This window comes from Crassostrea angulata, chromosome 5 (genome assembly GCF_025612915.1).
Source record: "Crassostrea angulata isolate pt1a10 chromosome 5, ASM2561291v2, whole genome shotgun sequence".
Classification (NCBI taxonomy): domain Eukaryota; kingdom Metazoa; phylum Mollusca; class Bivalvia; order Ostreida; family Ostreidae; genus Magallana; species Magallana angulata.
In genome coordinates this window covers 49,990,432-50,008,926 of record NC_069115.1, presented here as the reverse complement: position 1 = coordinate 50,008,926, position 18,495 = coordinate 49,990,432, and the positions used below count along the sequence as shown (strand labels likewise).

Sequence of the window (18,495 nt, the reverse complement as noted above, 5' to 3'; positions counted from 1 at the left end):
ATATTTTATACAGAATCATAATCATTGTTAATTTTTCCTCTACTCACGCATTAAGTGTAAATTGTGTATATGTTTGCCAACTCTTTATTGTAAACTACAACCAAAGAGATAAAATAAACTGTTCATATGTTCAACTGATTGGGTAATATCCATAGTATAGAAAGGAAAGGTTAGAGGGGCAATAGTTCAAAGGAGATTTGGAGTTACACAGTACAAATGACTACAATTTTAAAAAAAGAAAAAAAGAAATAGGGATTAATTATTTATAAAAAATTCAAAAAAATAAAGGAAAAACACGTCTGATGGATTTAAATTATCAACTTAATTGATATATTTCCTTGAATTAACTGAAATACCAAAATGGAGGTAGGGAAAAAAATTAATGATTTAAAATAAGCATGTTATAATATAGAATATATATTTTTTTTTTTTTAGGAAAATCGAAGATAACTTTTTGAAGGTATTCATGCACTAGATATTTTCATGCATCCGATATACTCTTCTGCTATCAATGAAGCTACAAATTCAATCCATTTCCAGGTGAAATTTCATTTTTTTTAAATGGTAAAACGTATTTTTTATTTTTTTAAGAGTCTCTGTTTAAAATTATCTACACAACAGTAGGAGTTTATTTCTTGCCTAAAACACAACCACCTAATGTATGTTATAAACATTTTGAACATGTTGATAAACATTCGATGGTTTTACAGTTTAAAATGTACCGTAATTTGCATTTTTGTCAACCAAATTTTTGCCAGTTAAGGAAACCCACCATAAACCAAAAAACTTGTACATGAACATAATTCAATGAGTCCAAGTATTTTTGTAAAGAAAATTGATAAAATTGTTGCATGAAAGGTCGTTTATTTAATGAACCACATTTGTATTGTTTTAAAATGAAAGCAATAGAGTACTGTAGATTCCTTATTTTACGCGAGTACTTAATTCCGCGATTCAACGATTTTCCATCAAATCGCGAGAACATAAAATCGCGAATGTCGAAATTTTAGCATAGTTTCATGTAGTTTACATATGTTTGCAAATTAAAAGCGAGATTTTAAAATTCGCGAAACGGGCTTCTCGCGATTTTACGCGGATATTAATTCCTCGCGTTTAATTAGGAATTTACAGTAAATAATAATAAAAAAAATCTAATAAATGACAATAATTTGCAAAGGTGGGGTTAAAAACCGCCATCTCACAAATAAACAGTGCTCATATGAAAATATGGGGAAAAGTACGAAGTCTAACATACTATATCGTATGTTTAAAGGGATGTGGGTTGGTGGGTAAAACAAAGTTCATGAAAAAATTTTGCGTCCAGAAGCCAGAACGGAGAAAATAATAATGAGATAATATTCACATATGACATGATATATTACGACAATAATTACGTAAAGAGATTCGATGCTAGACGTGTTAATTGAACTATGGTGAAGAACATTTTGGGCACCTAACACTCGGTGACCCTGTTATGCGCAAACGCAAATTACAGACTATCAAACAACCTGGGTATCTTGACCATAGGGTGTTAAGGGATAGACCTCCTGCATGCGTACATCTGCTTTTTATACATTTATAATGCCAGCTTGATTTACAAAGAGATATAAAATCCACACATACATCCTATGAATAATTACAAAATTTGTTCCCAAAAATGTTTTATTTACAATAAAATTAGTTCTTTGTATGCAGACGAATTAATGTTATCTAATTGGATCATGATGCGGTATTTTCATGGCTGTATGAAATACAATTATATATCTTTTTAAAATTGTAGAAAATACGCAGTGGGTGTCAATATTTAAATTATGCTGTCGTTTTAGATATTGATATAACCGGTAAATATTTACAATATAACATATGTTTGTTGTTTAAACAATGCCTTTAATTATATAAAAAGGAAAATATTTCTTGCAAATAAATACAGGTAAGGCATATATTATAATGGGAGGACATCATAGCTATAACTGTTCCAACAGAGCAGGTAAGTTATATTTTTATCTTAACAACTTATATTCATGGTTATTCACTTTATCGTTTACATATTTTTTCCCATTCAAACATATATGTGGATGTAATATTTAAGTTGTCTAATTGTTATTAACTTGTTTTGCTTGCCTAAATAGCCAAGCAATAATCCCTGCAATACGAGTTCTGAACAATGTAGACGAACAAAAATGCAAAATACATGTACTCCTATCCTTTATCCAGGAGCATGCGATGACCACAGTAATTCTGGTTTGCCTGAAAATATTTATGTTCTACATGTACTGTTATATATTTTTGATTTAAATTTACTTTGTAGTTTGTGTAGGGGTCGGAAAAAGTAAGTTTTTTCAATTAGATATGTTATTTGTAGTTCACGGTTGCTGAGAGCATCACCATTATAACTTTTGAGTTAGTTTGGAATGATGAGATTAAAGTCGGTGGTTTTCTTCTCATAACAGAAATTATATTTCTGCATATTCCTGTTTTCTGATAAGCATTTTATACGTTTGCCATTGAATGTTTGTTGTTGAACTAAATAACTTACTCTATAAGATATGTTTTAATCATATTTTATGTTTAATGGGAAAATGGTTTTAATCATTGTAATTTCGCGCTAATTTCTGGTATTCATTGTCCATTCTCTTACATAAAATTATGGATATGCATTCAATTAAAATATACTGCATCGGGTGGCAATGTTATAAACTAGGTATCAATATGCATGAGCTATTTTTAAGCAATTAATTAGAGAAAAAAATCTTCAATGATTAATTAATTTATTTTTTTTTTTTTTTTTTTTTTTTTTTTTTTTTTTGCTTGCACTCCAAAATCAGTCGTATATTTGGTATTTAGGTCCTTTATGCTGCATTTCATAAAATGTAACAAAGCTGTTCTTCTTTCAACGCATACCACAAGTACTCAGAAACAAGATTGAATATGTAATCAAAACTGCTATGAAAAAAAGAAGAGTCGATAAGCATTTCTCCATTACTAACAAATTAAATGAACTGATCTTCAAAAAACATTTGTCTTTATTTGCCAAGTTTGTAAACTTACAGTCTAATGTTTTGATATTGAAGGAGAAACAACTTCGGATGCTTTGACTTCGAGATCTGGGGAAGGTAAAATAATAGTTTCTTGTAATTTCCTAATTATGCAAATATAAACCAATAAAAATGAACAAGAAGGTAAGATAAAATCTTGGTAATTTCCTGAATATGCAAAAATAAACCGAAAACAAATAAGCCTCGTTCTTCACGAGATCATTGTTGGGGTGGAAAATATACGATTATTGTTCATTAACAATTCCAGGTGTGGTTAACGCCACTAGCTTATGCTTTGCCATCTTGGCCGTCAAGATGTGCATGAAAAAACGCTTTGATAAACGCCCGGAAAGTCCTGGATATATGGGACTGAAAAGTATCTGGTTTGATGGACCAGAAGATATTAAAGTGCAAACAACCCTTCCGGATAAATTTGACAAATCAAAGGAAACTGACGTCATCATTCATGGATACTTGGTAGATACGTCACTTCCTGAAATACGTGACCTGGCTGGTATGCTAAAACAGGTCAGAAAGTACCATATTGACGCTACATATTTGAATAAATCAACCTCAAAATCATACTGACATTACGTGTGTATGCCCTACGTATTTTGCTTCAATAGTTTTAGAGAATATATCCATAAAGTTTATAAATAATCACTTGAATGATTAATGTATTCAAATATTAGAAATTAGCAGAATATTGATATAAGAAACCGCTTCAAGATTACTTCATTTAGAGACTGAATATTATATAAATTTACCGAACTTACGTGATTTATTGACCTTTTTTAATGAATGAAATGATGTCAAATAGGGATGTCCCGCTTTTTCAGAAAGATAACAACGTCCTGATGATTGACTGGGGTAAGGGAGCCGGAGTGAACTACCGTCAGTCTTCCTCTAACGTTCAGACCGTGGGGGCATACGTGTACATGATTCTGGTCAAGAACAAGATCCCCTGGGAGAAGGTCCATCTCATAGGTCAAGGTCTGGGTGCCCACGCAGCGGCGGAAGCAGGGAAACTCGCCAAGGGGAAAGTCAACCGTATTACTGGTACTTGGCCTGCTTTTTTGCTTTATCATTTAACTAATATTATAATATAACATTTAATACGTTGTGTTTTATTCAGTTCAAAATATTCTAATCAATATAGTCTAACATTGAAAAATCTTAAAGTTATATTCAATTTTAAATGACGTCATGAAGAATTCATGTACTTGATTTTTATTCGAATTCTGATTATTTGTATTCTAAAACCGATGTATCTGTCTATCATAAAATTTTGAATTAGATATTACATGTTGGTGTTTCTTCCTAAATATTGAAAATTCGTTACGTATTAAAGTTTATATTAATTTTACAAACAGCACTAAATTTTATGTTAATAAAGTCATAGATTAATGATACACATGTATGGTATTGTTCTGTTTTGGTCGTTAAACAGCTGTTCTTATATATATTATGTATATATTTATATTCAAAATCAATTTCAATATTTGTACCATTATCATAAAAACAGGATAAAAGGAGAATTCATGACGTACATTATAAACTACATTGCTTTAAACCGGTATATTGCATTCATGATATAAAGTATTAATGCTTGTACAATTTCATACTACTTTTATAAATTGTAAATGACATTAAGATGTGTATAATGTATCTTAAAACAGTAGTTACTTGTCTAATTTAGGCCTAGATCCAGCAAGTCCATTGTTTGAAGATACGGAATTTGGAATCAGCAAAGAAAGTGCTAAATTTGTAGACATCGTTCATACAGATGCGAGACCTTTTGGTGGGCAATGTTTAATCATAACGCATCCATAAGATGCCTTATACCTTAATATTTGAATGGATTTCCATATTTTAATATAGAGTCTATTGAAAATAAATATTATTTAAAAAATATTACGTTATCTTATTTGAAAATACTACGACCATCTAGCTCTTTTAATGGTTATACATTATCTTGTTACATCACAGGCTATGGAATGAAAAAACCCTGCGGACATCTAGACATCTATGTAAATGGAGGAAGAAGACAACCAGGGTGTACTTATAACCCGAAAAAACCTGTCAGAATCCATGCTCTTAAAAGTAAGCTTTAATAGATTCATGAATGTGTCCGAAATGCCTTTATTTGATTTCGACAGAAGGCAGCATTTTCGTCCAAAATATGCTTTACATCTCTTTATTTCACGATTCTATAATTATCAATTTCACATTTAAAGGAGCAACGTTCGACAAAGCATGTGGTCATCTGAAAGCCGTTGCTTACTTCGTAGAGTCGGCCAGAGACAACTGTAAACTGAGAGCTTGTGAATGTACCTGGAAGAAATTTCTGGCTTCTAAATGCAGTCGTGACAAGTGTGTGTACTGGGGTTTCGATGCGACAGAGGACTCTGCAGGCACATACTACGGGGTCACGGCAACTGCTTTTCCTTACTGCAGGACTGACGGATCCGAATAGATTAGAACATGATCCTTTCAAATATTTGCTATTCCTGGTACTAAGCATCTGTTATCTTTAGTTATTATTTATGGCAGATTAATAAATTCATTTAACGGAAGTTGGTTTTACATTTTAAAAGGAGAAGATTTTGGTCTTTATTAAAACGGTTTTGCTTTAATACTGCAAAAGGGTACCTTCATTTGTTTTATTAAAAAATCTAAAAAGATTTAGAAAATAATACGACTACGTGGTTTGACATGTATTGTAGGTTTAAATTTCAAATTGATACTTTTTGTTGTGCTGAAAATACGATAATAACTCAGAAAATGTAAAAAAAAAATAAATCAACACACGGATCATAAAATACCCCAGTGACTTTTAATGTATCCAAATGATTCACGAATAAACACTTATGATTCTACAATCTTCTTTAGGGACTATCATCCCCCAATAATTACCCAATCAACCACAGATACCTCAATGCATTATATGAAACGTACCTCTCTTGACCTTTTTAAAATCCAAATATACCTTATTTAAACCTGTTTGTTCTAATTTGCGATTTAAGAATAAAATTAAATGGTAAAAAAGATATTTTCCAATTAACTGCAAAATTTCAATGTGAAATTTGGACTTATTGAAGTCTAAGAGTATGACGAAACTGTCAAATTTTTTTTTTATAAAGACATGTGATCTAATAAAAGAAAATCTAAAAAAAGAATCTTTCAAAAAATGACAAGCTTTAAAATGCCTTCAACTTACAGAAAAAATGAGGCGTTGCATGTGTGTCTAAAATGGTGTTTTTTCAATTATATTAATTGTTATGCTGTGGTCTTCAAATCAGATTTGTTTACAGTAATTTAACTGGCAACGTCTTCATAGCAGTTAAATAACCAATAACCATACATGGTATTATTATTGATAAGTAAAGAAATCTTTTCACAATTTATTTAAAATTCCAAACCGATTAATTAATACATGAAAATAGAAAATGCTATCACATCCAAAACTTTAATAGAAAAAGACAATATTCTATTCTAGTTTTATATGCAAGAGTTAGTAAACAAAATATGCATTTAGTAAATTAAGCTACAATTATTACATGTAGTGTATCATAAGAGGTATTATATTTATAGTGATTTTCTGTTTATGATTAATCAACTAATACTGAAAAAATAATTGCACGGAAATTCTATGGTTATTATTATATATTAAAGGTTACAGTACTTAAAAAAAAGGAGATTTCTAAGAAACACTGTCTATGATATAGTATGTAGATAGTGGAATTTGAGAACTCTTAAAGGTGTTTTTAAAACATGGCAATGTCATGTTTTAAATTTTGAATTTTGGGTGGCAGTAAAATACATGCACCCGGTAAATTCAAAATAAAGACATGACAGCAACATAAAATACAGTAAGGGAATTTTCTTAATAATTGCCAGATATCTTGAAAATCATCTTCAACACAACCATTCCTTATGAAAACCACAGTACACTGGAAGATTCTTTTAACGTAATATATTAACAGCTTTCGATGCTCATAAAAAATTACGCCATGTACGTGCGAACTGTTCCCTTGACCAACTGTTTACACAGCATACAGTGTTTGATTGATGGAGCACAGTCCGTGCAGGTACACAGGTGTCCACAGGGCAGAAAAACTACCGACACTGGATTAAATGTGCATCTCCGACAGAACAGGTCATTGCTCTGTTGCTGTACAATGTCTGTCAATGTAACTGGAACATCTGAAATAAGAGTTGCAATACTTATATTATAGTTAAAGTCATACATATAAAACATATCTATTCATTGCTTTGAATCAACATTAGTGTGTACCTGTTTTAACTTCGTCCGATTGTATGTTGTTGTCTTCTATGTCAAAGATGATTTCTAAGAGTTCCTTGGCCGAAAATGATTTCCCTGTAAAGCATAATAGGTAAATATATTAAAATGAATCACATAGTTGTATTTTGTACACATGCAATTGTTATCGTTTTATAAAAATTTAAACTAATATTTTGAAGTAGAACATATAACCGTATATAAATTATGCGTTGCCGATTTACCTCTGTGTCTTTTCCTATGATAAACTAGAGCTTGATTAACCATGGCTTCTTTGTATCCATTCTGGATCAAACTCAAAATTGCTGGGTTATTCATGGTATCTAAATTTGAACTCCCTGGAAAACATGAACAACATTGGTTTGTTTAGATATATTTTATTGCATTAACATATACAAATGGTTCAAACACAAGTTCTAATGAACAACATTTATATGCATGCAACAAATTTCAATTTCGGATCTTATTCTGATACTGTGGAATCATTAAAATTCGTGGTGGCTCAATTTTCGTTGAATTCCTGGGTAGCCCTCTCCCACGAATTTAAATCCTCAACGAAATCAATTTTAGAAAGAATTATCTTTGTTACTGAAACAGTAGGCTACGCATCCACGAAATAACATCCCCACGAATGAGCAAAAAAGTCATAATCCACGAAAATTGGCCCCCACGAATTTAAATGATTCCACAGTAATGTATATAAACGTTTTTAAACAACTTACCATTTCCGTTCATTCCGTCCGTTTCAACTTTTCGTTCCATGGTCTCTCTAACATGAAACTGCAGATTTAAAAAAAACATTTAGTATTGATATCATTAATGAAAAGCCCTGATATTTTGAAAATATATTTTTCGCCAGTTATATACTAGTATATATTCTTATTGAATTGTTCCATATGAAGATCGCAGTGTACATATTGTAGCTACATGTATTGAGGACTTTTCTCTTATTTTCATAGCAGTGTGAATTCGCGTTACTTGTACATGAATATTTGATGATTGATTTACTAAAGCATAACAATATCATCATTTTCAAAATTGATCCTTTGCCCTTTACAGACTAAAAGTTTAAACTTTAGTTTGGTAGGTAAAATTAACAATTTCTTTTCTTTTGTTGTTAAAGGTTAATTTCAACAGCTTTTAATCCAAAAAAAATGGATCTCCCAGCTAAAGTAAATTCTAAACTTTGAAAATAATGGTTGTCAGAACGTGAATGTTCAGTTATTAAGATATGAATAGGGTATTTTAATCATCAAAATACTAGTACTAAAAGATAGCAAACATTTTTTTAAGTGGTCTAATGCTGTATGAGAAACAATGAAACATGTTTACCTCCTTTGGATCAGATTCTTTTAGCCTTTCCGTCTCGATGAAATCCGGACCTTTGATATTACGGACAAACACACAGTCAGGCGACCATTTGGCATGCTCCCCCCAAGGGGTGTCCCCCTCCTTCCACTCCTTTAAACCTATGCCACAGTAGAAGCAGTAGACGGCATCGCTATTTTCTGTGAATGAAATGAAATAATACTTTAATCTCTCCATATTCACAAAATGTCAAAAACTAATATTCTCAATCAATTGTATGACATTTCCTTGACAGAAATTTATTTTCAGACATCGCAAGAATTTGTTAACTGTTGGTCATTTCGGGAATCTGGTTTCTTAGGGGTGTTACATATATAATAATACTCTACTTATACATGTTTGTATGACAAATAATTATTTTGCATTTTCCTAGTTCCACCACCCTTTTTCACGGTTTTTATTTCATGGTAAAATATATGTCAATAACATCGATGGTGTATTATGCTTATATGGACTACAATTCTGTCATGTGAAAGCTAAACGAGTTTTCTAAATTGAATACAACTTATTTCAGACGGGCGTTTACGAAACTTCATGTTTAAGGAATTGTTTACGGAAGTATTCACAAGATCGTGATTTATGAAGACCTTTTGGGGGGAAATATGTAGGTTGTTCCGCCCTTACTCATCACATGACACGGGTCGACATGATTGACTGCTTGTACTATAATTGTTAAATATTTTAAGGTACATTTCAGTAATGTTGAAATCCATGTCGCTAGCAACATAAATATTTAATATTCATGTCTGTTACTGAAAAAAAATACATGCACTTGTTATGGATGGAAAACGTGTTCATTGTTTATACAAGTGAACCCACGTAGTGACAGTAATATGCATACAAATGTAATAATATTTATCATCGATATTGTAAAAGTCAAAATCGTAAGCGAGGGAGACCAAGAAGCTTTTTTATTATTGCCAAATACTCTCGACTCCAAAGTTGAGAGACTGGCGCTGCCACTAATCGGACGGTTAGTCACGTCACTGAACACTTGGCAACGCCTGTTTTTGACAAAGAATTAAAGGTGGTTCCACCTTAAACTAAGAGATGAGCACATGGCGACAGAACAATCACGTCACATATCTCTTCATAGTAAAGGACGCTTTAACCACGCGCTGGAGAGTTCTTTTAACCTATGGTGCACTGTTACTCAACTCCCATCATACGGCTTTTTCGAACTCAGACGATAATGCCGAACGCCAAAGGGAAGGTCTATACTTTTAGTTTATGAATAACTCTCTTTCTTTTTTTTAGATTAGACCAAACTTTTCTGACATATTTTCCAATCATATCAGTGATTGTAATAAAAAGATGTTCACATCACACACAAATGTTGCTTATATATATATATATATATATATATATATATATATATATATATATATATATCGAAAACAGTTCTGTATATACAGGATCTCTCATGATTTGCGATGGTATATGATTTTTATCCAACGAGTTGTGTGTTTTCTATCCCCGAGCCTTGGCGAGGGGATAGAAAACACACAACGAGTTGGATAAAAATCATATACCATCGCAAATCATGAGAGATTCTTTTTATCACATGTTTTAGCAAGTATTTTGTTAATCCCAACTTTTTCTGTAAAAATTGTGATTGTGAGCCGCACAACACATTATTTACAACACGTCAACAACGTTACGCATGAAAAAAAAGTTCCTTGAAGTTTAAAGCTGCTTGGTCCGATTTTATATCAAATTTAATGCACGCTTTTAAACGATGGCTATGCTTAGTATATGTATAATAATAGACATTGCAGTGGTTTTACCCGTCAATTATGCCAAATTTCAATGAAGAAAAATACGTACAAAATTTGCTAACAAAACAAACGACATTAAAAGGTACCGCGTTATTTCGCCTCATGTTAAATTTCACCCCTGACGACGAAACGGGAATGGTTGTATTACGAATTTGACATCGCTTTAAATAAAGGTCGAAATGATCAGACAAATTACAAATAAACATGTGTACGTTCTGTTAGCCAATATTTATAAAGTCTGCTTTCTTTACAATCGATGCATAGCATGCGGGTTGAATAACCCCAATCATTCGGGGGGCGAAACCATTCAGTTTTCTTTTCTAAACATTCCCGTGATGCATTTTGGTTTGTTTTTTCGTTTGCCCAAAGAGAAATTATTTTTATTTACTTTGAATATTTCTAACTTTGAAAGGAGACTGATTCTGCTGGTGTAAATAGGAGAAAGTCCATAACTTTCTAAGATATATGATTTGTATGAAAACAATTTTGATACTGTAATTACAAAAAAATCGGACCAAGCAGCTTTAACAAACAGACATTCATTTTCTAACATTTTTTTTATGAATTCATGACAAATAACTGAAACAACATTAAATGTTTCAAATTTATATCTCAACACCCCTAAAACTGAATTATTATTTACTTTTTCATTCTACGTCAATCAACCGTCTAAACCTACGTAATGATTAACTATGACGTCACGTGGCGTAAGAACACACAGTGGAATATCAAAAATTTATCCCATGAGTGATATCCACCGTATATTGGGATAAACATGTGATAAAAAATAATATAAAACAGGCTGTTTTGAGGCCGGTTATAGAGAACTGTCTGATATTTTTTCATACAGAAGTGTTTGAGTAAAACACTGCCATTGAATATCATTGTTGATTTGCCTGAGACAGCCCGATTTTAAAGAATATCATATAAATTTTAATTTAAAAACTTAATCATTTCTTTATGATTAAGACCTAAAAAAAAACATGTGAAGCAACAAATTTTGACGAGATAAAGGATATTTAAAGACCTTCTCTTTTTCATGGAAACTTACAACAGCTCCGCGTTCGGTATTATTGTCCGCGTCGGGAAAAGCCGTATGATGTGGGTGTTAGTACCCTACAGAGAGAATGGTTCGCTAGAATACTTGTATGATGCAACGTTTATCTATAGCACATTAGACCATATCAAATACCGGGTTTTTAAAAAAGGGGCTTGATCACAGCAATTTAAGCAAACACTTTTTGCTTTCCAATTATAAAGAGTAGGATGTTAAAAAAAATTACAAAAAATCATATAAAATAATCAAAAGCCGATATCGTGAAATCATACTTCAAAAAAGACACTCTCTGACTCTCGTCCCCCAGATAAGTAAAAATGTTTCTTCAAATTCAAAATCAGTTGCTAGTATCCATAAACTAGAGTAAAAATATACAAATATACACACTACACATTGCAAGAACTACCCGGTTATTTTAACAATTCTGTACCCAATTAACACTATCGGAAAATGAAACTCTCTAAAATCAGATCTAAAAATCATTTTCATCGTCTAGTGAAGAAAAGTTTATTTTCGCTTTAAAAATATTTTTTATCATTTACTTGGCAAGCGCATGCATGTAATCAATCAAGAAAACGCTATAATCAAAATAAAAAATAGACATAAATTTTTTGTTATAAACATAATTAAGGGTCTTTGCCAAATAAGATAAGCTTATATCAATAAGATAAAATTGATTAAGCGTAATCAATAATAGTCTCAATCAGGCCATCCATTTACAAGTTATAAACTCTTGGCATCCTATAATGGGATATAAATGTATATACATTAGGATACAGGAAGATTAAGATAAGTCATGTTTATTTAAGTATCAATTCAGGTGATGACAAATATACAAAACATGGTAGTGACTCAGATATTACAGGTGATACAATATACAAACTGAAAGGGGAAATTTGTCCTATTACAATTGTTCTAAAAATAGTTGTACCTTGATAAGACAAACGTTCCTGTGCGTACATTTAACTATGCTAATTGCAGTATATTTATATTTAACAGAATGTTAGGTACTACATGGTAAAACCATGATACCGTCATGTAGTTTTATTAGTATTCGCGGGCACCAATTTTGAAGGATAGAGTAAAAGAAACAGAGAACTGTTTCATGGATACATGAACTCTTGGTCAATGATCCTATCACTAAAATTTTTATTAGACATTGAATTTCAATCAAAATTCATTTTTTAAAGCGAATTCCATTATGCGTTGACTAAGAGCGGGTTTTTTTAAGGAAATGGTGGGTGTACGCATCAGTTTATCTGAGTCAATACTTTACTTATCCTAGTGTTGCAGATCGACATTTTGATAAATATTTAAATATTGAAGATCAGGTTTTTACATTTTCCTATCCAATATAGAAACGGTTGCATTAGCTGGTGTTGGAGAGTCAGGACCTATTAGCAGCTGTTGAAAATCCCAAATTTCTCAGAACAAATTAAAATTAAAGATGCCAGGAAACTTCAAAAATAACCAAATATTGGGGAAATCCTTATTGATCGTGATCATTCAATAGATTACAAGGTTCACGTACAAGTATAAAAATAATTTTTATTTAGGTCATATACTTCAATTGAAGAATATGCTTCATTGGATTTTACATGTATTAGTATATCCTCTCGGGATAATTGGCAACACATCCTCGACTTTCCATTAGGTGTGATCCAAGAATACACTGGTTTATAACTAGTTATTGGATATTTTTTTTACCAATAGTACTCAATCTCCAGGGTGTTAACACGAGAGAGAGAGAGAAAGACAAATGTATACAATCATCAGCTCGTAAATAAAATGTTGTCAATTATTTTTCCAAAGTCAATTAGACAGTATGTCTGTTCATACAGCTCACTGCAGACCACTAGTACATAGCTTTCAATTACCATACACAGTGTTCATTTAAAGGGGCATGGTCACGATTTTGGTCAAATTCTCTTTTTTCTGTTTTTATTATTTACAATGATTTAGAAATGCATTCCTAATGATCAAATGAATTTTGAGAGTCATTCTTGGAGTGATAAGCAAGATTCAGGGCTCACAATTCTTTGTCATGTAAACAAGGCTCGTGCCCTGTTTTTGTTTACATAGGTTCAATATACCAGTAAAACCCTTTTTTAAACTGGTTTGTCTATCTTATTATTCATTTAAAGGATAAATAAACAGCCCCTAACGATTAACACATTCATTTTAGGTCTAAAACGCGAATTTTCACTTCAACATTCAAAATGTAAACAAACGCTTTGTTTACATAGCAAAGAATTTCAAGCCCTGTAACTTACTTATTACTCAAAGAATGATACTCAAATTTCGGTCGCCTATTAAAAATGCCTTACTGAAGCATTGTAAATATTAAAATCGAAAAAATAATTTTTGACCAAAATCGTGACCATGCCCCTTTAAGGGCCCTCCACAAACCTGGAAAAAGTTCTGCATACAAGTCCATTCTTCTAAACTATTTAAAGATATGGATTTTGAGCATGTGTTCGATTTGAAAATGACCCAAAAAATTCAATTGGGGGGGGGGGGGGGGATATTAACTTTTTAAATTTTACCGCTGTTCATGAAAATAAAGGTCCCTGCAAGATTTGAACTTGGGACCTACGGGTTGGTAGACCGAAGCAACACCCATTGCACTACAGAAATAGTCAACAAATTTTGACGATATAAACTGTTACACAATGTTTCACAAAATCGCCATGTTGTGACGTACTGTCATAAAAAGTGTCGAGGAACCTTAATATTACTAAAAGGTTTGGGGATTTTTATCACAGAGTGGGAGTATTTTCATCCTTGTATTAACTGTGATGCATATAGAAATTCTCTTGAACTAATATGGAATATCTAAATTAATACACTGGTATATTAAATCTAATACAAAGTATGGAACATATTTTGTTCATGGAACCCCTTAGTTTATCAATACATGTATATGGATTTAAAAGCCAAGATGTATGTAATATTGCAGACATTTCATTGGTTTGATGGAGAGTATTACGAATTGATATTTATATTATCTATATTTTATTAATATTACAAATTAAACTAAAAACTTGGATGAATGTTTGGTTTCTTCTTCAAAACTACAGAGAGGTCAGTGCATGCTATAAAACACTCACGGTCAAACATTTCATGTAATTTGATTTAACCTTTATATTAGATTCTTTGAAAGCTAACGTATAAATTTTTCTGTTGAAGTCAACGGAGGGAAATTCAATTTACTTTAAGAACATTTTGGTCATACGACTGACGTTAAGAACGTAGTGCCATGATATATTAGGTTATATATAACTCTACACACCCGTTGGATGAAAAAATCCCGCCTCTGCCATATCTTCTGCCGATTGAGTAGAAGATGGCGACCAGTCTTTGAAGGTGTTGAGTCGGACAGCTTTAATTGCATAGTTTGGGTGTTTGGGTTTAGATACAACAATACCATACTCTCTTGCCAATCTGGAAACTTTGTCCCTGTTTTGATTCCCAGTTGACACGGATGATCCTCTTGTTACCCTAGAAACATTGTCGGGAACATCCATTCCAGTCTGATACCCGTCATATGACGTAGTTGGTGACGTAGTTGGTGACGTGCACAAAGGATGATGCCGATTAGATGGAACGCTATTGAATGCCATGATATTAAACATTGATTTGGTTTCACAAAAGTATGCTCTATATATACATGCAGAATGTCTATGAAAATAGATTTTCGTCTATTCCGCCTGGTCCCGATGATTCAGGGCGCTGCTCGCTCGGCATGAACCGGAAATCCTTTTGTACCGTTGCCGTGGTGACGATTTTGTCGACCTTGTAATAACGTTGATGAGGTTCTTCCCTCTGTATCGTCCTTGACCATTGACAATACCGGGCAGGTTTTTTGATGATGCTTGTGTGAATGACAACTCCCATCTACTTTGAGTTCATCGTCACATATTTCTAAAGAAAAGACTCAGTGAATTAGGAAAACAACACAACTCCCGTCAAACATTGACGATTGTTCATTGTTTATATATATATATATATATATACTATCAGATGTCAGCTCTTATCAGTCGAAGGTTATATTGATAACCATTTCAATTATAACAGCTTCCAATGTTGACACAGATCGGAGCTACTCCATTATCTACAGCATTTGAACCTTTTGTTCTTCACCTTATATAAATAAATCATATTGTGCAGTTATGTCACGTGATATTTTTTGCATTTCTTGAAGTGTAACGATTAAAATATCAAGTTTCACGGCTTATGATAAAATTAACAAGGAATCCAAACAAATGGTTTACAGTGCATTATAATTATATTTTTGGGTTCTTATTAATCATTCATTTTTTAATATTTTTTAGAAAGTTAATACTTATTATTTATGTCTGTACACTAGCTGTGTCTTGGTGGCGTCTTTCGCATGTTGATCGATCACAGATCTATCTATATTTGTCGATACAGAGCTAGATAGCTATATATACTAATAGTACATGTATATATGTAATTTAGGGTTGAAGAGAACAGACAATCTAGTTTTTGGTTATGAATAATATTAGATATACAAAGTTATAGGATAATAAGAGGCTAACTTACCAGGTGTCCAAGCTGAGATGCTTCTACGTGTACTATCATAAGATACTCACCAAGCGTTCTAGACATACACTAGGTATAATCCAGACACATGAATATATAAGTCAAGACGTATTTATTAGATAATCATTATATCCAGAAATTATGTAATAGGATGATGTAGTAATATACGTATGTTGTATAATTGTCTGCAATCCATAATGCGCAAAGCCTTGGGTATTAATAGACTCACGAAAACCCAATCTATAAACAATTTGAATTTACTGATAAATTCTAAATACGTATTGACCAGCAATTGTTTGAAGACTTTTATACCCTTACCCTCGACAAGCGAAGAAACGGTGAAGTTGGTGGTCCACCATTTCCTTCAGTTTATTAATTCAATGACTTTACAAGGTCAAATAGCAATACAGATTACCTTAAATTTTGATTATTATTGTAACTGTTGTTAAATACCTTTTCTTCAATAATCAAGAATTACGTTAATGTCATTTAAGTGCACGTTTACCTTGAATTCATTTTGATTCGGCCAGTAACTGACTTTTCTAAAATACTAATGTATAAAGACGTTTTAGAGATTTGTCACATGCACGGCCTTTTGGTAATGGGCATGCAAGTGTTTTTGATTTTGCTGTCGCTTGATCGAATACCCCTGATTGTAAATATATTTTTCTATGAAGCATAATAAGTATTGGAAGTTAAAAATACATCTATCTTTTTTTCAAAGTTGAAAATACATCTTTTTTTTCAAATCTCGATGCAGGTTTTCTGAACTTAGAACCATTTTCACGGGACCTTGGACTTTCGGTATCGGTAGGACGTACTACTTATTTTGGCATAAAAAAGTGAAAAATATTGCGTAATTTTTAGCTCAAAAGCTAGACAAATCTTGTTGATTTCAAGGCCAAGGCAATGGCTGAGTGGCCAGCAATGAAATAGACATGCAGTACTACTTCGTCACATTGCTGTTTGACACAACTACCCAAAGTCTAAGCTCTTGTTTAAATGGTTATATATGAGAAAGCATTGGCTACAGACACCATTACATCTAATTATGTATTGCATACAGAGTAAGTAGGTTTCAAAATTACAGATATCTATTTTTAGAAAAGGGTACTTTCTGTTCAAGTACAGTTTTAAAAAGCGTGGGAACAACATAATGGGAAAGGACGCTATTTTACAACATGACCAATCACCCGCACCCGTCTCCTAAAATGGTCGGGGTAAATGTGTGTCCTGTAATCCGACCAATGGCACCAATTGCAACATATGATTTTTTTTCTCTATAAAGATTTTTAAAATACATTGTACTATATAGTATAAAAAATTACTAATTTAAAGACTAAAAAAAAGCGCCAAAGAAAAATGATTAATATAATGATGGAGAAATGAATTTCAAAGTTCTGTTTTACAAGGATTTACTAGATGAAAATGGACTCAATTATATGGAAACGCTTGATTAAATCCAAGTAAACAAATTTGAGCGCTCTGCATGATTTGAATTTAAATTCCTGGAACCTGGGAAGTTTTTTTTTCTTTGTTTGTGTAAACAAGTAATAACTTGTGCATAATTTGACCTAAAAGTTTCACTATAACATATAAAAACTGCATTAATTTTAATATTTCCTGCATGGTTTAATAAAGAACATATACAGCACTATATAGTAGAGAGCTATTTTATCACATGTAGAATCAGTCTATATACGAGTTTTCTTCTCGTGAAAAACAAACCATATGTTAGATGCAAGCAAGTAGTTCGTGTTAAATTAAAGTGTTAAATTAAATTCTAAGATATAGCGTATCAAATTAAAAATAACAGAGAAATGTAAAACTGAAAGTACATACACTTACGTCTTTAAAAGAAGGCTATATCCTTGTTCGGTGTCGTGTATAACAATGACACTAATAAGCATAGGCTATTTTTAGTTTGTGTTTTTCCAGTATATGTCCAAAAATAGATTATGATTCACGGGTCAATACTTTTAAATAAGACTTAAATAGTGCTTGAAAAATTTTGATCAAACAAAACAAAAAATACTGTTCTCCCATGCAAAGACACTACAGCATTTATCATGTTTATATAAGCTCGTCTCAGTCTGATTAAAATCAAATCTTCCATTACCTCCAAAACAAAGGATCGAGGTTAATCAGTTGATTAAGGCCAGTATTTTTCATCAGACCGAGCTCGTCTATTGCAAATTATAACTTATCAGAACGTTAGAAAATATAATCTCCTCAACACATGGGGTTTGTGTGTGTTCTTGTTTTATTTTTTTGGTTTTTTTTTTTTTGGGGGGGGGGGGTGTTTTGTTTTGGGGGGTTTTTTGTGCGTGGGCCATATTATCCACTGTACTGGTTAACTGCTGGTCTGTAGCTCCCCTGCTACCGGTC

At 32.2% G+C, this 18,495-nt stretch overlaps 2 protein-coding genes across 4 annotated transcripts; one reads left to right on the top strand and one right to left on the bottom strand.

Moving 5' to 3' along the window:
• The first annotated feature begins 1,926 nt into the window (after positions 1–1,926).
• Positions 1,927–5,602, top strand: LOC128184923 (inactive pancreatic lipase-related protein 1-like). The gene is made up of 8 exons (XM_052854563.1): positions 1,927–1,987; positions 2,309–2,329; positions 3,072–3,113; positions 3,304–3,563; positions 3,875–4,094; positions 4,735–4,836; positions 5,025–5,138; positions 5,273–5,602. Exons 1-8 carry the CDS (start codon positions 1,948–1,950, stop codon positions 5,509–5,511), a joined length of 1,038 nt encoding a protein of 345 aa, XP_052710523.1. The 5' UTR covers positions 1,927–1,947; the 3' UTR covers positions 5,512–5,602.
• An 838-nt stretch (positions 5,603–6,440) lies between these two features.
• LOC128184922 (baculoviral IAP repeat-containing protein 7-A-like) lies at positions 6,441–18,052 on the bottom strand. 3 transcript variants are annotated; one of them, XM_052854560.1, is made up of 7 exons: positions 17,956–18,052; positions 14,834–15,465; positions 8,671–8,846; positions 8,061–8,118; positions 7,563–7,676; positions 7,333–7,416; positions 6,441–7,241 (listed from the first exon to the last, which is right to left on the bottom strand). In XM_052854560.1, exons 2-7 carry the CDS (start codon positions 15,174–15,176, stop codon positions 7,042–7,044), a joined length of 975 nt encoding a protein of 324 aa, XP_052710520.1. In that variant the 5' UTR covers positions 15,177–15,465; positions 17,956–18,052; the 3' UTR covers positions 6,441–7,041. The 3 variants fall into 3 exon arrangements, with proteins under 3 accessions (XP_052710520.1, XP_052710521.1, XP_052710522.1); XM_052854561.1 differs by having other exon boundaries at positions 17,950–18,049; XM_052854562.1 differs by lacking the exon at positions 17,956–18,052 and adding an exon at positions 16,108–16,234.
• Between the last annotated feature and the right edge of the window lie 443 nt (positions 18,053–18,495).

What these genes read in the sequence shown, in the direction of transcription:
- LOC128184923 (XM_052854563.1), top strand. Translation starts at nt 1,948, where the DNA reads ATGGGAGGACATCATAGCTATAACTGTTCCAACAGAGCAG. An exon ending in TTGTGTAGGGGTCGGAAAAA is followed by an intron (nt 2,330 to 3,071) that starts GTAAGTTTTTTC and finishes TTGATATTGAAG; the next exon opens with GAGAAACAACTTCGGATGCT. An exon ending in GACTTCGAGATCTGGGGAAG is followed by an intron (nt 3,114 to 3,303) that starts GTAAAATAATAG and finishes TAACAATTCCAG; the next exon opens with GTGTGGTTAACGCCACTAGC.
- LOC128184922 (XM_052854560.1), bottom strand. Translation starts at nt 15,176, where the DNA reads ATGTTTAATATCATGGCATTCAATAGCGTTCCATCTAATCGGCATCAT. An exon ending in GGGATTTTTTCATCCAACGG is followed by an intron (nt 8,847 to 14,833) that starts GTGTGTAGAGTT and finishes TTTCATTCACAG; the next exon opens with AAAATAGCGATGCCGTCTAC. An exon ending in TCATAGGAAAAGACACAGAG is followed by an intron (nt 7,417 to 7,562) that starts GTAAATCGGCAA and finishes TATGCTTTACAG; the next exon opens with GGAAATCATTTTCGGCCAAG.